Source organism: Nelusetta ayraudi, unplaced genomic scaffold (assembly GCF_046127955.1).
Source record: "Nelusetta ayraudi isolate G7.1 ecotype Tasmania unplaced genomic scaffold, CSIRO-AGI_Nayr_v1 ptg000120l, whole genome shotgun sequence".
Taxonomy (NCBI): Eukaryota; Metazoa; Chordata; class Actinopteri; order Tetraodontiformes; family Monacanthidae; genus Nelusetta; species Nelusetta ayraudi.
The window spans coordinates 3,847,482-3,872,500 of record NW_027466170.1 but is presented as its reverse complement, the minus strand read 5'-3'; the positions used below and the strand labels follow the sequence as shown (position 1 = coordinate 3,872,500).

Genomic DNA, 25,019 nt, shown 5'->3' with positions numbered 1-25,019 from the left:
TCCCGGTGACATGGAGAGTTCAAGCTCCTCCCCTCTGGCTGCCGTTTTGTGGTTCTGACGGGCAGGACAAAGCGAAATAAGAATAGATTTGTACCCACAGCCATTGTAAGGCTAAATAGGAAACCACAAGACTCTTGTGAGGTCCAAGCTTTAGTTTAGTTTAGATGATTGTGTCATAATTGTACGTTTACACATACAGATAAATAGATAACAAAGGATACGGCAACAACAAGATTGAATTGACCGTTTTACAATCCACTAAATCCAAAAAATTTCAAAGCATATAAATTGGTAAATAATGCATTAGTTGGTTCCAAATAATCTGATTGATTTACAATCCGTATGGCTTTCTTCTGTAGTAGGTAAACTGGATTAGTGTTGTATGCGTATGTGAATGTGAAGCTTCTTTTTTTGTGCGCGCGCTGTTTTCCTTTTTAGTGTGTGATCGTCCCGTGGTGTCGTATTGTGAATCTAATGCCCAGCTTCCAGCCGACACATCTAACGAAGGGGTTTTGGGGCCACGCCCGGGAACCGGAGCGCCCCCTCATGCCTCCCCTCTGGCCAGGCCAGCCGGAGGGCAGCCTTTATCTGGGCCGGTCCCAGAGAAAAAGGCCACGTTGAAATGGAAATCCCAGAGGCAGCGGCTTTAACCAGGAAAAGTGAGATTCGGATGGGGAGGAGGCAGGAGGGAGGAGGAGGTGTGTGAGGGGGGGGGGGAGTGAAAGGTGATCAAGTGTTTGAACGGAACCCCGACCGCTGCCACAGAGGGCGCTTTCATGGCCTCGGACGGTTCCCAGCGCTAGTGGATCCAGGTGAGCTCGGCGGTGCCGCTCCCAGGACCCGGCTGGGTCTTGGTGGAGGAGTCACTTTACTGCACGACCCTGCAGGAGTTCCTCGGACCGCTTTGCTTTGTAACCGCCGAGGAGAAACGTGTGGAGTGAATTGATCAGTGGCAGTGTGGAGGAAGGGAGAGAGGCCGGGAACCGGATTTAAAAAAAAAAAAAAGTATTGAACCACTTGAACACACCTGGGTGCTCCTCTGTCAACCAGTCAAGGAAACAACCTGTTCTAAGGCATCGTTGCCATTGAACGCCACGCGGCTGCCGGCCTGCAGTTTAAACTTGAAGAATGTAGATATGTGTAACTTTTTTCTTAATGTATTTTGCCACGCTGAGACTTGATCCCTTTAACCGAAGTCAGGTTTGGTTTTTTTGACCGTTGGCTGTGAGGACGACATCAACGGCTCCAACTTGTGTGGTGATTTATCGTCCAAAACGTTTGCAAACGGCATCCTGCCAAAGTAATAAACGGTATCTAAGGGTGAGGGAGTGGGTTTGTCCTGTGGATGAAATGTAGCGGCAATATCTGGAAGTGTCGATGAATGTGAGTTTTGCAATGTGGACGACGCGTGGGATTTTGTGTGGGCGGAGCCAGGAAGGCGTTCTGAGGGTCGTCGGGTTCGCTCGTTAACATCTCTGCAAGACTTTTTGTTTTTATCTCCAACCTGCTGCCTCGCTCCTCTCCGGGCCTCGTCCTCTCCCTGTTGGTTGCCTTAAAAAGAAAGAAAAAAAAAGAAGCTTCCTCAACTTCAAAGGGTCTAATTGCATGGCTAGCGGCCCAAAGCCTCGCCTGCAGGTGTGATGGAGACTCTTTGCTCAACAGTCAGCTACTGACGGGGGAACTTTGTGTTTGTTGTGGTGAAATCTTTAATCTGGTCTTCTCGAAACATGCCGGGAATGTGACGCTTCAGAGGCGGTGGCGGGGGATTCGTTTTGCAGATTAGTTTGTTGCTGCTTCAAATTAAATTCCATCCGAGTCGGTCAGGCGACCAGCGAAAATGTGGACATGCGGCTCGGTCGCAGAGCGAGAACGGCCAGTTTGAGCCGATGCTAAAACAAAAATGAAGGCCCGAAATTGTATTATTTTTTTTCTTTCTTCATGTGTCGGTAGAAGTATGTGTTTGCTCGGAGAGCGGCCACCGAAAAGCTTCTTCCTCTGCGGTTGTTGGCCCAGACAGCAGTAGCTGCGGGCTGAGCAGCAATTTTCAACCGTTGCTGCCGCATTCTCGTCCCCAGAGCCGTCATTAGTGAAGGCGCGGGGGCCGCTAGTGAGCCTCGCAGCTCCCGGTCGCGCTGATAAGCATCGCTCACCACCCTCAAACCAAATAAACCTGTCCTGCGCCGACCAGCGGACGGACGACTCCTAGAGAGAGAGAGAGAGAGAGATAAAAGTCGTGTTTACTGCCGCTGCTGCTCTCTGCCTTTCACCCTCCGCCTTCCTGTCGCTGCTCTTGAGCATCGCTGCGCTTCAGCGCCGATGTTTGATCAGAGCAGGTGGCAGCGAGCGGAGACGGCGAGGCCGAAGGATTTCCTGCCCGCAGATGGAAACTATGCCTGCCGTCTCTCAGGAGGCGTCCAGGATTTGAGCGTTCCCACACCACGGGCTCCTCTCCTTCCCTCTCCTCCCCCTCATCAAGTGCTCTTGAGCCATTGAGCCGCAGCCAATAGCTTTCCCAGCCAGGATTTGGTGCTGCTGAGAGAGGGAAACTTCAGAGGTTGTTGTTTGAAAAAAAAGTAAAAAGTACTCTGCTGGTCTGCTGGTCTGCTGGTCGTGCGTCACCAAGTTGGCCAGGCCGACAGACTGCAGCAGGTAGAAGTCCAGCTGCCTCGGTGCCGTCCTCCATGGAAGTGGAAACTCTTAAATCCGAAGTGACGAAGTGCCGCTGCCGCCGCTGTTTGGCTCTGCTCTGCTCTGCCAACAGTGGCTGTGTTCTTCTCTGGGCCACTTTCACACTCCTGCAGAGAGACTCGGGCGGTGCCGACGTAAAAGTGACTTGAACTCCTCGTCTCAACCAGGAGAAGAGCAGTCGAGCCGTCACCTCCTACCGCCTGCTGCTGACTGTCATTGCGCAAAGCCTAAATATGGCAATAAAAAGCTGGTCGTGGAAAACTTGGGTTCAGCTGAAAGGTTTTGATTTGCTCATGAGATGAGGTTTTTCAGACGTATCCATATAGAGGTATCATCACAAAAGCGTCATGGAAAAACTTTTTTCCGCATTTACCCGTCAGCGGACGTGCCGTCAGGGGTCACATGACCAGTTCACTTCAAGTGAAAGTGGCGCGTTCTGTTTGTCTCTGTTGACACCTACCGGTGGTCCAGTGTGGGGGTGGAGGGGCCTCAGGTCCCTCGAGGCCACTTTGTTGTTACTACATGTAGCCAATCGACCAATCACGTGGAGGAAGGCCACTTACCAAAATGCAAAGAAAGGGGAAGGGGTGTGTGTGTGTGTGTGTGTGTGTGTGTGTGTGTGTGTGTGTGTGTGTGTGTGTGTGTGTGTGTGTGTGTGTGTGTGTGTGTGTGTGTGTGTGTGTGTGTGTGTGTGTGTGTGTTTTCATGTGTCCGCCTGGTTTCCCCCAGGAGGCCTCGTGGTCGCGCCGGAGACCCCAGTGTGTCGGTTTCACCTTGTAGCCAGGGGGAAAGGTGCAGCCGGTGGGTAAGAGGAGATGATAATCCCCTCTGTGGCGCTTCTAATCAGGGCTGGCTGCACTCTGTTCCTACCTGCTGAGCCAGTTCCTGTGTGTGAGAGAGAGAGAGAGAGAGAGAGAGAGAGAGAGAGAGAGAGAGAGAGAGAGAGAGAGAGAGAGAGAGAGAGAGAGAGAGAGAGAGAGAGAGAGAGAGAGAGAGAGAGAGAGAGAGAGAGAGAGAGAGAGAGAGAGAGAGAGACTGTTTGTCTCCATTCACGTGTGCCTGTACAGACATGCTTGTGTGTGTGTGTGTTGGAAGTGACCCGTGCAGGAAGGAGGGGTGTGTGTGGGTGTGGTGGGGGTCGGGGGGTGTATTTACATTGGCAGCCACACAAGGGGAAATGAAGTGACATCAAAGCGAGCGTGCAGCGTGATGGCACCGCCGTCCTCATGCATGAGCAGGCAGACGAGCTCTGCAAACAGCGGCCGACGTTCCCAGGCCTCGGCCGCCGCGGCCGCGCGCTGCTATCTCCACGCCGCTTTGCGGTGGTGGAGTGTGTGCGCACGCGCGTGTGCTATTAGCCGCATGGAGCGCAGTGAAATGTTTATGTAAGTCAAACCGCCGTTGAGGTTTTTTCCCCCCGCCTGTGACGCCTGTTTTAACACACTCCTCTGGGGAAAAAACAACAACAGAACTCAAGTGTTGGTGTCATAGGTGGCGAAAGAAGGCCGTGAAATAAACAGCATTTTTGTGGAGGTGATTAAAAAAAAAAAAAAAAAAGTTTCCTCATTGTGCATGTTGTTACGCAACAAACGGTAAACACACACCGGAAATGTCACTTTTATTTATTTATTTTCCCCTCGCAGCGCAGCTGCAGGTTTTTCATGGCTGAATTCTCACTGGGCCATCCTGATGAACTCTCATCCACATGGTTTTTTCAGCAGGTCTGAAGATCACTAGAACGATCGGCTTCTTTTTTTCAGAGGAAGAGGCGCAGCAGGCAGGGTTCAGTTGTTGGCAGGAGACTTGAAAGTGAGGCAGAAAACTTTAAAATACATATAAAAGAAGTTTGACCAAAAAAAAAATTCTAAGTCATGGCGGCAAGTTCAATTTTAAATTCTCACTCGTCCGCACTGAAAAACTCAAATCTTTTTTTTTTTTATGGTGGCCGACCAGCACCATCTGCTGCTGCTTCAGCTCCCTCTTTGAAATTATTGGATCATTAGATTATTAGAATTTATTGTGGCCCACCAGTCAAAAAGTTTGCCCACCCCTGGCCACGCCCACTGGCCACGCCCCCTGAACACTCTCTGCTCTCTGCTGTGTGTCCCGCTGCCAGGAATGCTGCAGAGACGACCCACCATCCAGGACTTTGTGGACGCGCTGGTGTCTGAGCTGCAGCCCAACTTTGAGACCTTCATCATGGACTCGGAGGGCTGAGGAGACCAAGCACCGCCCACCCCAACCAACCACGGCACTGCGGCGGCGGCGGTGGCGGTGGTGGTGGTGGCGAAACGGACTGGAAGCTCAGCAGAGATGCTGAGGCTCTCTGCATCACAGTGACTGTTTGATATGATTGTTCTGGTTGTGCAGGTGGCACCAGGTAAGAAGCTCTGGATTCTCCTCCAGGTGAATCCACTCTAGTCAGACAGCTGTTTTTAAAATGTGTACATAGTTTTTCAACACGGCACTTTGTGGAAAATAAACAGTGAGATGCCTCTGAATGCAATTTAAGGTTTTATTATTACTACACACTAAATCTACTCTAAAAACACAAGCACACACACACACACACACACCATGACCATCTGGTCATGTGATCGTCCGTTGCGCCTCCTCCACATCAAAATGAAACGCCAGTGAATTTGTTCCACAAGTTTATTTACAAAAAAAAATGAAACGACAGCAACACGTGTGACCAATCACAGCCGTAAACACAAAATGGGGCAAAAAAAAACAACCAAAAACAGTCATTCATCTTAAAAAAAATATCCACCTGCTCTTTGTACACTATCTACAAAACATTCCTTGTCCTCTTCGTTCAAGATTGTCCTCAGTGTGCAACGTTTTCTCGAGACAAACAGGCTCAAAACCTTTTGTTTAACAAAGCCAAACAAAACAAAAAAAATTACAAGAACACAAAAAAAAAAATCTTCATGTGAGCGGCCGACAGACCGACACTGTGCTGGTGCGCTAATCGGGCCAACGACACCCCCCACCCCCCATGCCCCCACCTTGACTTTTTTTTTTTTTTTGCCCAAAAAACTTCATTTGATCAGTTTTCACCTTCTGGGAAGATAAAAGTCACATGACCTGCCACGTTCCTCAGCAGTGCTGCTAGTCGAGCGGTGTGTTGTCTGCACACTTCAGGGCTCTGAGGTCGGCGGCAGGCCTTTCAAAGACAGACATGTGTGTTGTGGTGTGTGTGTGTGTAATCTGATCCGGGATCAGGCTGTCGCGGCTGTCGTGGAGTCTGGGGGTGGTTCAAGGTTGGGAACGCAAGCTCAAGAAATCCGTGTCATCCTGAGGAGAGAGCAGGAAGACCAAGGACAGCCAGCGATTAGTCACGTGTGTGTGTGTGTGTGTGTGTGTGTGTGTGTGTGTGTGTGTGTGTGTGTGTGTGTGTGTGTGTGTGTGTGTGTGTGTGTGTGTGCGCGCGCGCGCAAGTTTCAACTTCCTGTCAGCAGCTGATCCAGCACAGATGGCTGCAGGAAGGTTTCTCTGATTTATCCCGCTAACGTCGAAACCACTCTCGCCGATCTTCTTCTTATTCCTATTCCTATTCTTCTTCAAGTCAGAGAATCTTTTTATTTTAGCAGTATGACTTTGAGGCAACCTGGACTGCTTAGCTCCGCAGTCCAGGTTGCCAATCCAAGTCCAGACCAGGTCCAAGTCCAGTCCAGGTCTTAGTCCAGACCAATGAGCACACAGTGGGATGATGGCGGCTCACCTTCCTGCAGTGACGGCTGCAGCTCTGAGACGATCTCCTCCTCCTCCTCCTCTTCCTCTTCCTCCTCCTCCTTCTCGTCTTCCGCCTGCTCTTCATCCTTCAGGCCTCCTGCAGGGTCTGTGCAGACTGGCTCGGGATGTCCTCCCAGCGCTGCCGCGGTGCCCAACTCGTCCTCCTGGTCGATGGTTCTGTCGGATCAGAGCAAATGAGTCAACACCTATGAAACAGTTGACGGGACGCCTCTGACCTGACACACGGTTCATAATAAATCTTTCTGTTGTTGACTTCTAAGTCATGGAACATATTTCCACATTTCTGAAAAAATATTTCCACAGCCAGAAAATCCCAAGAAAAGAGTTCATTCCCAATGCTACGTCACTGCGTCGTACGAGCTGCTGTGTCTCGACTCGTTCTGATTGGCTGATGCCTCACGTGAAGCACGATGGGAAGTGACATGACTGCACGTTTCTTTTTTGGCAAATGCGTTGCCGTACACCATTGGAACGAATGGGCTGCCATATTTGGACGTAACGAGGAGATTGGCGCCTCCGCCGCCGACACGGCGCCCCCCCCGTAGGCCAACTGTAGGGCTGCATCCCCCTCACCTGTCGCTGAGGCTGGTCTGGGACTGGAAGGGACTGTCATCGTGGCTGCGTCCCAGGCTGCAGCTCTCGTCGCAGCACAGCGACGGGATCAGGTGGACGGGACCTGGAACACACGAGGCCGCGTCAACCCACCGACTTCTGACTTCTGATCAAACCTGTTGATCCCAAACCACCCTGGAACCCACCGCCCGTGTGCGCGGGGCCCAGGTGACACTGGCAGCAGGGTCTCTGGGGGAAGTCGTGCAGCCAGCGCGGGTCCAGGCAGGAGAGCTCGGCGCCCCCGTAGGGACAGTCCTGGTAGCGCAGAGAGATGGCTGTGGGAGACACGATCAGAGAGACTGAAATGTAAAGGCAGAGGAGACAGCAGAGCCGCTTCCTGTCCTTCAGTGAGGCCTCTGTCAACTTTAGTCACGCTCAGACAGACAGACAGACACTTTAATGGCGTGAAGACGAAAAACATCGTCTTCAGCTCAGACGTCTGTTTCACGGTCTGAGTGCGTCTGTGTCAATAGCTGCGTTTCCATGACAGTATTTCGCAAAATAAAAGCGTTATTTCAAAAATTTCGACAGTGCAATTGCAATTTGCAAGTGTTTACATCTGAAAAACCACCTCATGAGAGCATCAAAACCCAAATATTTAACATATTTGAGAGATTTTTCCAAGTTCAGCTGTTTCCATCAACGTTTTTTTTATTGCAATATTTAGGTTTTGCGCAATTCTAGGGGTCATGGAAACGCAGCAACAGTCTGAGTCAGTCTGTATCACAATCCATTTAATATCGGTCCCTCCCAGTAATGCACACTGGCCCTCAGCAACATTATGGGAATAGGTCCAATAGCATTCCCCCTTATAAAATATATTAATAGAAAAAATAAAAAAAACAAATAGGCCTGCTGAAAACAGAACTACAAAACAGTAATTTAATAGCCCCCTAAAGTTACAGTCAGAGTTTATTTAAGGATTTAATCCCCTTGAGGCTCAATTGACTATATAGTCATGTTGTTTTGATAAGCAGGCTAGCGGCACCTGCGGCCTGAAGGTAATGACTCAAAGGCAGTTAAAAAAAAAAAGAAGAAAAAAAGTGTGGGAGTCTGGGAGCTCGTAAAAGTCCTTCTGCTCTATTGAGAGATCACTGTTTGTTAGTGTGTCTCCTTGACGGCTCAGATTGATGCCTCCCAGTTTGCTGGCAAGGCCGGAGATTCTCCTCGCAGTATTTCTTTTGTTGCGCTGCCAAACTGGCAGAGGAAGCCAAGAGTTAAATCACTCCCGGCAAAAACACTGCCAAACAAATCCCAGAGTCTTGTTTTTTTGTACCGTGAAAAAAGCAGTCAACAAAAAAAACAATACCACCTCTAGAGGTCGTAGTTTTGCGCCACACACCAAAACAAACCAGCTCCCTGCAGGCGGTCAGCAGCCTCCACTGAGCAAATGAGGACGTAATGTGTATAATGGTACTTTTGTCCAGATTATTGCAGCCAATGGGTGTTTCTGCCAGATGGCTTAGTTGCTGTAAATGTCAGGTCAGGCTACCATTTTTATCCGGACGTGCTAGCGTTAGCATCTAACGCTAGCGCGTTTGTTGTTTTTCGTCTATTTTTAGTTGTGATGTAGCTTCATGGTTTCTTAAGCAACTGCCTGTTTTGTGGCCTGTTACTGCTACATAACAACAAAGCTAATAAAGCACCATTGAAAAATCGACTATCGGGTGAAATCCTCATCTCTCAGGCAAAACTTTAAGGCCCTGCTACATGTTGGCAGGCGCCTCGCAACCAAGTGAGGTTGATTAAAATTCCTGCGAGTCATTTGTCTTTTTTCTTAAAAAAAATATTTAACTCCACCGTCGGCTTCACAGCGACTGCGGAGAGAAAAAGACACAATTGTTTCCGCCTTGAGAGCGGGGCCAGGTGATGTCATTCATTCGTTGCCCGAGGATGTTCCAACACTCTGGGTCGTCGGAACGTCGATCATTAGACGAGATGCCACAAATATGCAACGTGTGAATGTAATCAGGCTTAAGGCTGAAGATCAGCGTGTGTGTGTGTGTGTGTGTGTGTGTGTGTGTGTGTGACTCTCATTCAAAGGAAAAGGAAGGCAGAGCGCGTTCAGAGACGTGCAGACGAACGTGACTGACGGACAAATTGTGCTGATTTATTGATTTTCTGGCTGCGTGCATTAAGAAACGCAGCGCCTGAGGCCGGGGGCCAGAGGTCAACTTCAAAGCAGGCCCGCCGGTCGTATAATGGGCTGAAGAGTTACGCTGCTTTGAAACAGCCGGAGGAGAAAAGTTTTTAAGAGAAATTAGTAGCTATTTTCTCAATAACCCTGCAATGCAAGTCTGAAATGTTGTGCAGCCATGAGTGTTGCAGACCGGGTGAGACTCAGCCAACACTACAATGACGGATAATAATGGAAAAGAATCCAGCTGCTGCTGTTTTATGCTCTGTTTGTGACACCCAGAGTGACCCCCTGCCCCCTTATTCCAAGTTAATCTATTGTTTAATTTTATGAAGCAAAGTTGAAACAATGTTAATGAAAATTATTAAAAGATTTCTTGCTGAAAAGAGAGGTGGCTCGATCTTGATACTCTCTTAGTCTTGATCATGTCGTGGCCTCAGTAGTTGTGGTCTAGACTACAACACTCGCATCCATCCTGAAAACCTTCCATCGGAAATGTTTTCAGAGTTTTGAGAGAAAACAATGAATGACTTATTAAAAAAAAAAAAAAAAAACCCACCAAGTTCAAACTGTGCTAGCATTGAGGTTGCGTTGCCACTCACCGCTGGGCTTCTTCTCCAGCAGCTGCCTCTTGCAGTAGATGACACACAGCACCAGCAGGGCCAGCAGCACCGTGGCCAGAGCGCTGCAGATGACCGCGGCCAGGGCCATGTCCCGAGGGCTGGTCACCACCGGGGGCAGCGGCACCAAGTTGACCCGCCCACTGCCTGCGAAGGAGAAAAGGGAAAGAAATCAGCGTGACGGAGGAGAAACTGGGCAGTGTCTGATTTAAAGCGGAAGAAGAAGAAGAAGAAGAAGAAGAAGAAGAAGAAGAAGAATCTGCTCCTGCTCCGCCCCTCTGTCAAATTCTAGAAGAAGACGAAGCGGCTGTGAGCTTTTAAATCACGGCTGTGGCTGAAGAGGTTGGATGCTGCAGTGTGATCACCACCAGACAACACTTCCTCGAACTGCTGACTCAGTTTAGTCAATCTTGACCGACCAACAGCAATCATCGTGCTGATATCAAGCGGCTCCACTGGAACCTGATTGGCTCACGGTGATTGGTCCAGCCGCACCGTCAGGAAACTCCGAGTCGCCACCAGCTGGCTCAGAGAAACCACCTGCCTACCTGCACACGTGACAGACAACTCAACTCCAATCGCCCTCCTGCGTGTTTTTTTGGCAGACATTCCAATTAGTGTGTGTCAGGCGCCTCTTCAGAAAACAGAAAACCAGAGGATGATTTACAGGCGGCTTCAGGCCTCCAGGCTGTTGGTCAGACTCTCCAGCAGGTGGGATCTGAGCCCACCGGGGCTTTGGGTGATTTAAGAGGAGCCGAGCACTCATATCCCCCCCTCCCCCCCCCCTGCCCCGCGGGCCAGTCAGGTGTCTACGCTTCTCTGGGCCGCATCTTTGAACACGTTTGGCCTCCGGAGCGTCGCCCATTATACAAGTCGCCACACAGACGGAACACGAAGGTGGAGAACGACCGTAGAACAAAAGTTACTGGCAAAGGAAAGAAGAAGAAAACAACTGGCTTGAGATTTCTTTTGTCATTTTCCTTTCAGAAGGTCATCAGTGATAGTGGAACAATTACATTCTTTCAAACATTCCAAAGGTCGATGAGCAAAACTAAAGGGTTCAGAAAAAAAAAAATCCACTTTTACATTTTCCCCTATTTTTAGTTCTTTCATTCCCCGCCATGGCCGTGGCTCTGCCTCCTCCTCCCACTGAGAACGAGACAGATTCCTGTACTTCTGTTTCACAACACGCAGAAGAAACCTTCCTGTTTGCTGCCCCGGATCTTCTTGACAAGATTTATCTTCGCTCTGATGTGTCCCACTTTGATGAACAAAAGCTCTTTTGATTTAGGGGAAATTTAAAAAAAAAACCCCAGTGATCTTTAACTCTGTGATAAGGTGGGGGAACACCAAATAACCAAAACGAATCCCATCTCACATTCCAGCCGTGTTGGCCGTCAGTCAGTGAGAGACAAATCGCTGCCGCGGCTGATTACAGAGCTGACGTGACATTTCATTTTGAAAACACTCCTCTGGCGCAGTTCAGGTGAGCAGCGTGCTTTTAATTTTCTGACTGCAGGTTGAGACTGAACCGCGCAAACGCTGACAAACTATTATTCTTTTTTTCTTTTTTGCAGGGCTGTGGGCGGGTTCTGGCAGTGGCAGCTCGGTGATCGGCTGCAGCTGTTGGTGTAAACACACACACACACACACACACACACACACACAGATGCTGGGTGACTTTCTCCAGACATCCTGTGTGTGATAACGCACAGATCAGAGAGCAGAGCAGCGTCCAAGCATCAGCCAAGCCGCAAAGTTGTAGCTGAAAGTGCTGGCGGAACAGAGAGACGAGGCTCTGCTGGAAACCCTGGACGACCCCGGACAGGAGGCTGGCGTGACCACGACTGTTTGTTATTTAAAATGGATTCAAACTTGACAAATTTGTGGTGGACAAACAAAAAAATCTACACATCAGACATCAAATATGTGAGCAAGGATATATGTAATAATAATATTGCAGCAAAGAAAAATGCTGTGCTTTTTATGAAAATTTTAAAGAATTGAAACATAAAACGTGTTTGAGTTAATACATAATTCCAGGTGTGTCCATGCATATTTTGATGCCTCTAGTGAGAAACTGCAGTGTTCATGAACGTGCAATAGTCACGAGAATGAAAGAAAAGACATTGAATTCATAGGGTGTGTCCAAACTTTTGACCGGTGGTGTAGTTGGCTAGGTGCTAATGCTAATGCTATTTGCAACTTTGAATGTTTGTTTTCCAACCTGGTTGACATTTGACTAAACATCGTCAGCAGGATCCTTCTTAAAACTAAAGCCGACATCAGTGGTCACAACTATTTTCTTCTTTTTTTTCTTCTTCTTCTTTTTTTTTTTTTTTTAAGTCTCGTCACGTCAAGAAACCCCCTGTTATATAAACAAGATCTGGCCCCCGGTCAGTCAGGGATGAGGGTATTTTAGTAAACAAGGGGGGAGAAGAGAGGGAAAAAAATAAATCCTGAGTTTAAAAAAAAGTATAAAAGATCCAGAGGTCCGTTTGCCCTGGAAAAAACGACTGGTTTGGATTTTAACCTAGAAGATCCATTTCCCCGACAAGCTCGCTGATAACACGCGGCTAAAGCTAACCAACCGCCTGGCGACCGGACGAGCGTGGTTTTGCATTTAATCAAGGAGCACGTTTGCTGGCAGGAGACGGCGAGCCGCCGCTTCGCCGTTCAAACTGCCCAGCTGCGTTTCCGGAGCAGAGGACCCAGCGACTGCAGAGTCCCCAGGGGCCCTCGGCGTCGCTCCCCGCCAAGTAACAATTCAAACAATCTGACAAGATTTGTCTTGTGCCGCTGGAATTTCCTGGTCTGATATCAGAGGAGGAGTCAATCCCGCCCGCCTGCCGACAAACAGCCACTCGGAAGTGCCGGAGTGGCTGAGCTCAGCACCCACAAAAACTGGCCCTTGTGCGCCCATTGTGCCGCCGCGTCTGCAGGTGCGACGTGTGAGCACCGTGTTTACGCTCGGCCCTCAGCCTCCGTCTCACGGCGGCTCATCGCGCCGAGCATTGGCGGCTCATCGCGCCGAGCATCGGCCGCTATCGGCAGCTGCAGCAAACGCACATAAACAATGGCTCATTGAAGACGCCCCACCTGCTGATGTTATCTACACACACACACACACACACACACACACACACACACACACACACACACACACACACACACACACACACACACACAGTCTATGAAAGGCGAGTGTTTTACTGATCCGCTCTCTCACTCTGTGTGTGTGTGTGTGTGTGTGTGTGTGTGTGTGTGTGTTGACATTGAGGAAGCCACAGACTTCAAATAAAAGAGGTAAAAGCCTCTTTGACTCTTTGAGTAGGTGAGTTTGCAGGTTTGTCAGGGGCGCGGCGGCTCTTTGACTCCTCGTAAAGTTTTCTTTTATCAATTTATTTTTAAATTCTGGCGTAATTTCCCCACTTTTGATTGATTGACGTCCTCTTTGACTTTGGCGTCTGATGAGAACTGAAACTGACCTCTGAGTTATGTGTGTTTGACTGGTTGTGTTGAAAATACACTACCAGTCAAGAGTTTGGACACACCCTATGAATTGAATGACTGACTAACTGAATTGAATGTCTTTTCTTTCATTGTCACGACTATTGACATTGCAGTTTCTCACCGAAGGCATCAAAACTACGTATGAACACAGGTGGAATTATGGAGGAAACAATAAGAGCGTAAAATAATTCAACTCTTCAACTCAATAACTCTCCGAGAGGAGAGAGAGACGAGTAAATCCAGCCCTCTGTGATGTCGCAAAGGGAAATCACACCTTTCCTAGCCAGGCGTTGGCTCCGCCCACTGCTGCCTACAAGATTTGAAATGGGAAAAACCAACAGGCCAACCTGCCAGAAGGGCTCAGGTCAGCAGCGCGACGCCTCCGAGTGGTTGTGAGGATACAGTTTGGGCTGACGGCGGCGACCCGATGCTGCTTTCTGGCTGCTTTATATACTTTAGATTTTCACAGGCTGGCCCAGTTCCCTGGGTTCTGAAGTGGAAAACGAGCAGCGGCTGGCGGCGGTGGCTAATCCAACCGTGTGGGGAAAAACAACGGGGCCATGAGAGAATTGAGCGCACAGGCGGGGAAATAAATGATTGCTATGGCCGTGTTATCACTCTGCTTACAACTCACTCGTCACACTGGACTCGGAGGCTCATAAATCACTCAGCGAGTGTATTTTTAAAAAAAAAAAAAAGCCAGAGGGTTTGCCTGCGAGTGCCGCTGTGACTTTCCCAAGTCGTTAGGGTTTTGTTTTTTTTTCGCCGTAAAAAAGAAGAAGAAAGAACGGAGCGGAGAAAAGGTCTCTGTGCTGGAATATCTGCACAATCCCAGAGTTAAAAGGGGCCTCAGATGTGTGTGTGTGTGTGTGTGTGTCGGCCCTCTCAGATCTACCGTGACAGTGAAAAACGGAAACAGATGAAACACATTAAAGCAGCTAAAGGAATCCATAAAACACAATCTCGTTTTTGAACTGGGGGCCGGGAGAAGCCACCGGGGACGAAGGCGAGAGAAGAAAGGAGACTGCGTCAAGATTTACGCTCCACTCCAGACGGGGACATGCCCCCCCCCGCCCTCCACCCTCCACCCTCTAGGCACAGCTGTGCCGCTGGCCCCCCCAGGGCCCCCGGCGTCGCCCAGTAGAAGGAGCCGCGTGTTGAGTTCTCACCACCGGGGCCGAGGTGACGCAGCGCCACGACTCTGCAGGGTTCTGGAATGACTGCCGAGTTGGGCTGCAGCGATTGGTCGACGTCATCGATTATGACGGCAACATAACTTCTGTGTTGAAATCTCACCCGGGCCGCTATATGCTCATTTGTACCTGCAGTGCAGTACTGAGCGACAGTAATTAGTGAATTACAGCCCCTGTCGATACGAGCGTTTATACTGAATTGTAACACTCTTTCACTGTGTTATTCAGCGAATATTAATTCAATATCTAATTTTTTTTTAGACACATGTTTAAGGTATTTAACTGTGATAAACATTGCCTTTAAATCAAGAATCAATGGACCCATTAAACAGAAGAGAAAAGTAGGTGGTGGACATAAATAAGATAATCAAATAAATAATCAACAGTCAACAACAAACATAATGGTTGATTGCAGCCCTACTGCTGAGTCTCAGTGGAGGTGCGACTAGCTGTCGGAAACACAAACGGTCTTGACTGTGCTGCTGGACTGCCAGTGCGAAGTCGCTCGTCTCCCCCCCCCCGCCCCCGGGGCCACAGGCGATAACACGGCGATGATCGTCGACGCGGGAACAGGCGTCGAGTTTACGACCCAAAACGAAGGGGTTTCTGATGAATCGGCCACTTTCCTTTTTCCCTTTTTATTTTTGACACATGGGGCTAATTTGCCAATACTCCGCCTGGGTTTGTTTAACACCGCCGAGCTGACGGGCCCGGGTGTGCGGCTCTGCCAGACGGCCTCCTCTGCCCTCAGGAAGTCACACTCAATTACCAGGAGGTCCGAGTTTGCTCGCCAAGTTGGGCTCCTCATGTGGAAAAACCTGGGAATCACAAGGTTGTACTTAACCGCCTCTAATGGCCGGAAGACAAAAGTTAATTGGCTCCGTGGCTCGCTGGAATGCGAGCGCTCGTCCTGGTTGGACACACTGTAACACTCACCCCCACACCCCCAACCCTCCGAAATACACACACACACACACACGCACACACACACACACACACACACACACACACACACACACACACACACACACACACACACACACACACACAGCCCGCCGTCTCTTCTGCATGATGGATCAGCGCAGAAAAAAAAGCTAATAAAACCGACGAGTTCAGCAGAAAAGAGATCAATCAAAGGCGGCGTTTGTTCAAGGAAGTTTGCTCACTGAATCCAAATTTGGAGCTTTAAAAAAAAAAAAAAAAAAAGCAAGTGACAAGTTCTGAGCTGCTGTAATCCACCATCAGAAAAACCAACAGCAGGCTGCTGCTGGAGGACTTAGAGGGTAAAGTATGGCTTAACCCCCCGGCCCCCACTTCCACCAACAGCAGGCAGAAGTTCTGGTGCCGGCATGCTTGTGTGTAGTGGGATTTGGCAAAGAGATCAATAATGCAGCGGCAGTGTTTGCCTTCAGACCGTTGTTCCATCTTGAAACTTTAGCCATTGTGGGGCCGAGATGAATGGACTGTATTGATGGTCGGGTTTGAGATTTACCAAGAGGTGGAGGAGGGCGTGGGCGTAGAGGTGGAGGTGGAGGTAGGAGTGGAGACAGAGGTGGAGGTAGAGGTAGAGGTGGAGATAGAGAGGTGGAGAAGTGGAGGTGGAGGTAGAAGTGGAGACAGCAGTGGAGGTAGAGGTAGAGGTGGAGGTAGAGTAGGTGGAGGTGCTTACAGTGAGGCTCGTACGGCGGTGGAGGGTCCCCGCAAGGTATGCACTCCATATCTTGGAAACCGCTGAGTTTAGTCTTCCTGTAGAACCTGTTGCAGAGTGCAGAGAGAGAACGAGACGTTTTCACCTTCAGAGGCGCCGCAACACACACACACACACACACACACACACACACACACACACACACACTTTCCACAGTGATTCAGAGATATTTCAGTCAAACAAGCAAAAACTAAAAAGTGAAAAACGGGATCGCCGTCGGGCCTCCGCTCCTCCTACCCGGCGAGACAGTCGCCGCACACGGCGTTGCTGGTGGTGGAGCAGTTTCCCTTCTGCACGCGGTTGATGAGCGCACAGTCCAGGCATGGCTTGCACTTCTGCAGGCTGCGGTCCTCCTTGAAGCGGCTGCTGCGGCAGGGCACACACCGGGCATCCTCTCCGTAGCCAAAGCCACATTCCTGGAGGGATTAACGGGAGAAACACACCGGGTGAGAGGTGGTGGTGGTGGTGGTGGTGGTGGGAGTGGGGGGGGAGTGCAGCTGCCAAGGAGGACTTGAATGTAGACTACTGGGGGGACTGCAGTTGAAGAATGATGTTGGGTGGAGGGTGGTGTCGGAGGGGTGGATGGCGGGAGTCCATCTTACAGCGGCAATAATCTCCCTGACTCTCCCGCTCTGAATGGGCGGCCTTCCGCTGAGAGACCCCGAGAGGGCAGCGCATTAGAATGAGAAAGGCCCCTGAGGGACACCCACTGTTGTATTATTGCAAGTTTATTGCTGCGGTGGTTTTTATTCCCTCTCCCTGTGAGCGGAGAGACTGGCTGAGTGTCCCGTTGATTGAGAGGCTGGAGGAAGCTCTCCAGGATTACGGCGAGGTACACGGGGGGAAAGTGAGATGAATACTCTTTTTGTGCGGGACAATTGAAGGCGCTCTTAAAAAGCACAGCTTCCTACTTCTGTGTGAGCGAGCCCAAGCCGGGGGGACCCCCTGCGCCAGGAGGGTCTGTTTTGCACCTGAATCTTTCACTTCTGAGTCGAGGCGAAGTTGTTTTTGATGGACGAGCGATTCAGTCGGGAGGGGAAAACGGACAACGTCTGACAAAGAGTCTGGGTGGAAACTTCTGCCTGTGACTTTGTGATCTAAATTCTGAAGGCAAATTTAGCACTGTTTGACTTGGACTGGCTAGCGCGATAAAAAGCTGTAAATAAAATGTATGACTGTAGGAGACGTGACCTGCTACAGTTTACACCGAAAGCCAAGGCAACTCAGTGAGACTATGACTTTCCATTTTCCTCCTATCACTTTTGGCTTTGACCTCCTCAGAATCTGGAGCGCTGTCCTCCATGGCAGACCTGGGGTGACATCATGCACTGATCATCCACGATCTGCTATGTAGCAGCTGTCCCTCCTGTTGTCCGGTCGTCGCCCCGCTGGAATCCAAAACCCAGGAGGAGGACAGAGTGAGTCCGGGGGAGGAGGGTGTCTGGCGGTGGCTCTGTGATGTGCCGCTCGTATATCATTAAAGAGAATCCCGGCTTCAAACGGGGGCTTCGCTCCGCTCGGCTCTTCTCTGCTCGCCCGTGTCCCGTTTCACTGCCCGGGCATGCAGTCCTGCAGGAATGTGGGCACAGGAGACTGATACGGAGGGCTGGGGTTGGAGTAGAAATGGAAAAAAAAAAGCAGGCGGGCAGGCAGGCGGGAGATTAGGGGTAAGGATGTGATCATGTGATGGCACCACACAGTCGGGTCCCGCTGAGACACTGAGGGGCCGTCGGCACCAACACGGGTATTTTTGAAGTCGAGTGTTTCTCAGCACGCAGCTGCAGGATCCTGGAACCAGTTTCTTTGTAACCAGAGTCCAGGGTGAACTTTCTCTAGAAGTCCGGTTACAGCAGTCATGCGTGGACAGGAAAACCGAGTAAAACCACTGTAATCTCTCGTCGGCATTGTTGAGTGAGTGTGCGACGGTAAACGGTGAGGTGTCTCCATTAAGACCAGTGGGCATTATGGAAGCGTTCACCAAAACTGGTTCTCTTTAGCAACTTATTAGCTCGTATGTTGTCGTACTTGGACTGACACGACTCCCAATCCCCAGTCTGTTGAATTGTGTTGATTTTGTACTCATGTGTGACGATGAGCAGAAAGAATCCACTTTGCTTCCGTTCGCCATTGTTGGTTGTTTTGTTTTTTTCCATTTTCAGCCTCGCGATTGGCTATAATAGTCTTCCTGTTAGGCAGTGATATCTCCACCTACTGCTTTGGCATGTGTATTACACTGCTTGTGGGGGATTTTGAAGTTTCCTGTGGACGGAGACAGTTTTTTATCACACTGTTGGTGTGAACAGGGATTTCTTTCTGTAACCAGATGCCAAAAAAGTTTGGTGTCAAAAATACCCGAGTTGGTGTGGACAGGGCCTGAACCCTGGTCTGGGCCTCGAGCCTGGGTTGGGCCTGAACCCTGGTTTGGGCCTGAACCCCAGGGCCTGAACACTGGTCTGGGCCTCAAGCCTGGGTTGGGCCTGAGGTGCAGCGGCTGTGGCTGCAGGCTGGACTGCTGCAGCTGTTGTTATGAGCACGCCATATAAGGCACCGCTCTGCAGCAGGGCCAGACAGGGTCGGGGTGGAGGTGGTACTGGTGGTGCTGGTGGTGCTGGTGCTGGTGGTGGGGGGCAGAGAAAGAGTGAGAACCAGTGAGGGGGCGGCTGATGAGTGATTAAAGGAATGGGAGAATAAAGACGGCAACTGCAGGCCGCAGGGTTTGTTGTTTTTTTCTCGCCACTCTGCTGGCGGCGGACGGAGCCAAGGAGGCCTGGACGACGCCCAGCCACTGAAACTCGACCGTGGTTGGTCGGCAGCGTGGGCCGGCGCAAGCCCACCGCTCGGTACTGCCGGGTTCTCTCACCCACTTCTACCAGTGGAAGAGTGGGGGCAGAACCCCCACTCTTTGTGTGGTGACAGTGGACCCCGCCAAGCCTGGCGTTGGCGCCGGCTGTAGGGGGCGCCACTGGACCACGCAGACAACAAAACGGGTCAGAATGACGAAACAAACAGAGCGAGGGCCAGCGTCTCCCCTCTGATCCGGGCCCGGCTGCTCGTCACTGAGCCGTCTCTAACTCCCTTTATCTCTGCCGGCAAAGCTCAGCAGAGCGAACACACTGCTCCCACTGGAGGCTGGAAGGGGGGCCGCAACCCAGATAACCCCCCCCTCAAAGAAACTCCCCCCAGAACCCGCCCAGAACCTGTCCTGCTGCACAACAGCCACAAAGAGACGGGCAAAAGGTGGCAGTTAGCGTTAGTTTCCGAATTCACCCGTGTGACACCTGGTGGTGGCTGGTGGTAGTGACCAAACTGCACATTGGGAGTTTTTTCTTTTTCGGTTCCTTGAATACAATCCAAACTAGATCAGTGACAACTGATGCTCGCTGATTCTGCGGGTCCGTCCTAATCTGTCAACCTCAACGAGTGAAATTTTATCTCGTTTCGCTGGCATCACGGGCGCAGCGACAATTCAGATGCCATAATTCTGCCCCTGTTTAAATTGACATTTAAACAATTGAAAGTGACGGGAGAAAAGAGGGACAGAGAGGGTACAAAAGCACCATGCAACACCTTCTGGCATTGAAATAACAACGGATGGACGGGGACCCTCCATTTCCACGTTGCACTTGAGAGAGATTTCAACTGGGAGCCAAAGTAAAGCAGATCCTCGACGTATCTCCCGATCTGCTCAGGAGGGGTGAGACTGCCAAACACAACAGCCGACCACGGAGGGAAGAGCCGTCTGCAGCGTGTTCGGGCGCACTGATAATTCCAAGATTAAAGAGGAGGAGACGCAGTGGGCGGTGGGCAAGTCATGTGATCCGGACGCCGACGCTCTACACTTTGGCACGTCGAGGGCGACTGCATCGTCCCGGCAGGGAGGGGGAACGACCTCCGTAGTTTTGTTGTGACGTCATCGACATGCCAACATCATTTTGATTGGCCAGAGGTCCGGCCGTTCGGCTTTTTGCCTCCGTAAAAAATTCAACACAAGAGCGAAAAAATAATGGCCGCTTTCTCACTCCGTGGAAATTCGCTGCCGGTGTGGAAGGACCTTTCAGGTGACGGCGCTAATTGATGGCTGCAGGCAGCTCCAGAGGCCAAACCTCCACAGCAAACTGGGCCACATTCCACCGGGATCACTATGGAAGCAGAGCCAGCCGCCGGGCCGCCGGCACTCTGCCGTCCCGGCCTCGCAGGGGCTCCGATCCACAGCTTTTTTTTTTTTTTTTTTGAAGCCTCTGGGAAACTCTTCTGCATCGGGGAGAGCCGACGTCCCGCTACCTTCAGAGAAAGAAGGAGGCAGCCAATTATTAACCAGGAACCCCCCAGGGGTGTGTGAGGGTGGTGGTGGTGGTGGTGGTGGTGGGGGGGGGGGGGGGTTGGCCAGCTGCATTCATGCCTGTGGAGCAGGCAGGGGAGGAACTGGGACCACTGGAGCGAACCGCCGACGTCCGTGTGGCAGCCAGATTAAAGGCGAGCGGCCTTAAATGCATGTGTGCAACAGATGTCAGGGGCGATTCACTGGGTTCTTGTTTTTTTCCTTCTTGCTCTTCAGTCTTGTAAGCGCGACCGAAGCCAGGCAGGCCAGCGGCCTCGGGGCGTTGTATTATGGTTTGTTCTGGAGTGTCAGTGTGTTTTCTGAGGGAATCTTAATGACATAAACGTTGAAATGTTTCTTGCAAAGTCGGAGGCCCGACAAGAACAGATGAACGGGCTCGGAGGTCAGCCGCTGTCCACTGGTGTGATGCCGTCAAGGCCTCCACAGCAATACTGCAGATTACACATCCGAAACAAAAATTCTCCAGATTTCTAAAAAAAAATTTTTTAAAAATGAACCTGCTGTTTACAGCCTCCCGCTGAAATGCCGGATTTTAGCTTCCAGCTACACTGACAAGACAAAGGGCATTTTTTTTTTCAAAGTTTTATCACATACTTTCTGAAAAGTAGAGCAAGCAGAACAAAGGTCAACTCTTCTTTTTGTGGAATGCAACTTTGTTCGCAGGTCGTCATAACTGATAGTTTACAGGGTAAAATGTGCGACTCTAACATCTTTTTGATCTGTGCATTACAGTTACTGTAAAAAAAATAAAAAAAAATCATATTTGACAGCGGTGGTTTCTGCTAATAACCACCTTCATGCGACGCAGGGATGTTTGGATAAATGATTTTGGCTCCTCCCAAACCGTGGAGGCTCTTAATCCTGCAGGTTTTAACCATTCTCAGACCTGCTCGACTCCACTGCACCGCGCCAACTCCACAGTGTAAGACGTGAATGGGGCGTAATTGCCTTTGCCACTCTTGATAATCGCACTCTGAGTTTTGACATTCCCACCCGCCAATCACTTTGATGAAACGACGCATCGCGATTCAATCGGGACCTTTTTGTTCGTGCAAAACAATAACAACAATGAACAAAAGAAAGAACATGAGAGAAAAAAAAAATTCCTTTCGTAATAAATCTACGGAATTCGAGCAGGTGTAAACTCATGATTGTTGTGCAATAATAGGTGGGTTCGATATCTCGTATGTCACCGTTGCATCGCTGCCTCTGCTTGCACACATGCAGTCGCTGCTGCCAAAGAGGGGAAGCCTTTGGCTGGCTCACACCATGGAGGCCTGTTTGTACAAAGCGCGCACACGCACGCACACACACACACACACACACACACACACGCACACACGCACACACGCACACACGCACACACACACACACACACACACACACACACACACACACAAACCTGTGACTAAGGTGGTGAGAAAAAAAGAGGGAAAAAAAGGCCGACTGTACTCCCAGCGGAGAGGCAGCAGCAAGCTTAGGCATGGCCGACTTCAAACAGTGGAGACAATACGCAGTGCAGGGCGCGATGTGGCGAAACAATGGAGGCCATTCAGCCGCACAAGGTCAGAAGTTTGGGTGTGACTGATTAAAGAAGGGTCTGCGCACCGTACAAAAGCTAATAGCGACTCGGCTGCAGCCTGCACCAAAAGACAGGAAGTCATAAATAAAGTCGCTTTCAGTCCCAGATTTATTTTTTTCTTTTTGAAATCCTCAGCAGCTCAGGGGAGGAAGCCGCTCCAACTCAACTGCTCTGTGTCCTTTGTGTTTCTGCACTTCCCTTTCCCTGAATCAACACGCGGCGACGACCGTGACAGCCAGACAGGTGGCCTTGTTGCAGAGGTGGAGGCCACGCAGGGCCGTTTCCAAACCTTTGACAGCTCCTGTCCCGCGTCGCACTGCTTGCAGGCTTTACACTTCCCAAAGCGGTCCTTGTACTCCTGCTCCCTGCATTCTCGGCTCTCCTCCTCGGCCCGCACTGGAATCTGAGAGGGAGGGAGAGAGAGGGAGGGTGGAGGGTGGAGGGGGGGGGCAGCGGTTTGGTGAAAGTTAGAGATTCCTCGGTTTCATCACCGCTTTCATCCTCCGGACAGACAAAAGGCCGGCCGACAGAGAAGCTCCCGCATCAGGTTTCATCTCCTCGGACTCGCCTTAAACTCAGGGGGCCGGGACGTGTGTTTGGATGAGTTCAAATAAAACTTTATTGAGCCCTGCAGTTAAGCGTGCCGGACGCAGCAGGGCTCGCATAAAAAAAAAAAAAAAAAAGGGAGAAGGCACAGTAGAGGAGAAGCAAAAGCAAATACAAGAGCGGCGGCCGTCCAGGTGTTTTGTCGCGTGAGGTCGAGATCACGCCGGTGTGGACGAGAACTGCAGAGACTTTACGCACATTTGCAGCTTCATAGATCCTTTTCGTTTTCTCTCGCTGTCAAACTTGAACGAGACGCCCAAAAAGTTAGCTTGCACCCCCCCCCCCCCAAAAAAAAAACAACAAAAAACAAAAACAAAAAAAACCCCACACACTTCTCAAAGTCCTCACCAGAGACGAGCACAGGACGTGCACGGCCAGCGCCAGCCGGGCAGCGTGTCCAAGCATCCGCACCATGTTGGTGAGTCTCTCCTCTGCAGCTGTGACACAAGCAGACAGACACGACACCACAGAGTCATCGGCTGCATCGACCATCCGTCCATCATTCACAGTCTCTTCTCGGCCAAAACGTCTCATTGAATGAACAATTAATCAATGAGACTTTAACCGACTGTGTGTGAATCAGCGAGGAGGCTCAACTCTTGCTTTTTTGTCAGTCGCTGTCAGCAACAACGTTTTTTTTTTTCCCCCCTCTCCATAAAACTGTACTTATCATTTGCAGAGTTTACAGTGATGCAGATCGTCAATATAAAAGTATGATAATGTGCAAAGTTTGCAAAATTGTAGGTTTTCAACATAAAACAGAGGAGTCACAGGCTCAACTCTTCCTGCACAAAGCCATAAAAAAAACACACACTTTAGTCACAACAGCGACGAGGGCTAATTGTAAAGTTAACGAGTCACGTGTGCAGGCGGTGAGGCTGTGACTTCCAGCAGGATGGAGACGATCAATAATTCCTGCTTCTGGACAACCAATGGACGCCACATGACATCCAGCCTACGAGCCAAGCCGAGCCGAGCCGAGCCGACCGGCCTGGAAAACTCGTGACTTCTGAGCCATAACTTTTTTTTTTTTTCTTTCTTGTTTCTAAACACCTTTTCCTTCCTCCTGCGCTTCTGCACGCAGCCAGTCAGACACCGAGTCTGGACGCGTTCAAACTGGAAGACAAAGTGGAAACTCGTCCTTACCGCTGCGGATCCGAACCCTGAGCCGAGCCGAGCCGAGCCGAGCCGAGCCGCGGAGACTCCGCACACAGCAGACCGCCGCTCAGAGCTCTGCCGCCGGCGTGTTTTCCCGCACCGCACCGCACGCTCGCCCTGTCACGAGCAACAACGGGAGTCCCGTCAGCACGAAACCCGCAAGCAGCGCGAGGACGAAGCACCCCGTAGAGCGCGTGCACATCAAAGGCGGGGAGGGAGAGAGAGAGAGAGAGAGAGAGAGAGAGGAGGCGGGGCTAGTTCCGGAGCGCGCTCGTGTGATCTTGTGTGACTACAAAGCAAAGAGGCGCTGCCGAGCGGGGGCGGGGGGGGCGTGAGCGGTTGTTGTGACGTCACCCTGCTCTACCTGTCAGTTGAGTCGCAGTTGCATGTATGTTGTATGTTGCAAATGTTTTGGAGCGACTCGTGGCTCTCGCGGCTGCACGTCCGGTGTCGTAGCGCACCTGCAGCTGTTTGCTGCTTCAGTCTGCAGGGAAACATCACACACACACACACACACACACACACTGGACTGGTTCCCTCAAGGAGCTAATAATAATAATAATAATAATAATAATAGTGATGATGATGAAGGCCAAAAGGTTTTTGCTTTCGCAACACAGAACAGTTTTTGAAAATGTTTGTGGTTGTAGCAGGTTCTTGAATGCACTACATATTTTTTTTCCACCTGTACAGTGTATGGATATACACTTTTGCTATAACTTTTTTTGTGTTTTGTTTTTTTTACATCTTTTTGTATACTTTTGAAAACAATTTGACTTTAAATAATGCATGTGTTGGCTAGGAAGAGTAAATCACACAAAGTACAGACCTAAAATAACCGCCCATTAGTCCGACCTCCCATTACGGTTAGGACGAGGGTGAGGGTTAGGGTCAGGGTCAGGGTCAGGGTCAGGGGAGGTCGGACCAATGCTATGCTCCCAAATAAACTAGCAATACTAATCAATATTCAAAATTCAATGATATAACAGCGTTTCTCGCAGTTCAAGTATCAACTCGTAGATACACTTGCGGTAAGGTTCACCTCTAGTTCTCTGCATGTAAATATACAGGCTTAAACATAAAACACTTATCTATCAATCGATT

The 25,019-nt window shown here is 50.3% G+C and overlaps 2 protein-coding genes across 2 annotated transcripts in view; one reads left to right on the top strand and one right to left on the bottom strand.

Annotated features, from left to right (window-relative positions):
• The window catches only part of LOC142904023 (mitochondrial intermediate peptidase-like), a 17,425-nt gene extending 12,231 nt beyond the window's left edge, over positions 1-5,194 (top strand). Inside the window, exon 19 of the mRNA XM_076049961.1 lies at positions 4,805-5,194. Coding sequence (XP_075906076.1) covers positions 4,805-4,905 — 101 coding nt within the window. The 3' untranslated portion in view covers positions 4,906-5,194. The remainder of the gene's footprint in view (positions 1-4,804) is intronic.
• Positions 5,195-5,275: 81 nt separating this feature from the next.
• Positions 5,276-24,025, bottom strand: LOC142903935 (tumor necrosis factor receptor superfamily member 19-like). The gene is made up of 10 exons (XM_076049840.1): positions 23,904-24,025; positions 23,106-23,194; positions 22,441-22,554; positions 16,468-16,646; positions 16,192-16,277; positions 9,799-9,963; positions 7,206-7,334; positions 7,021-7,123; positions 6,416-6,603; positions 5,276-5,988 (listed from the first exon to the last, which is right to left on the bottom strand). The coding sequence occupies exons 2-10, from the start codon at positions 23,169-23,171 to the stop codon at positions 5,984-5,986; spliced, it is 1,035 nt and encodes a 344-aa protein (XP_075905955.1). The 5' UTR covers positions 23,172-23,194; positions 23,904-24,025; the 3' UTR covers positions 5,276-5,983.
• Positions 24,026-25,019: the final 994 nt, after the last annotated feature.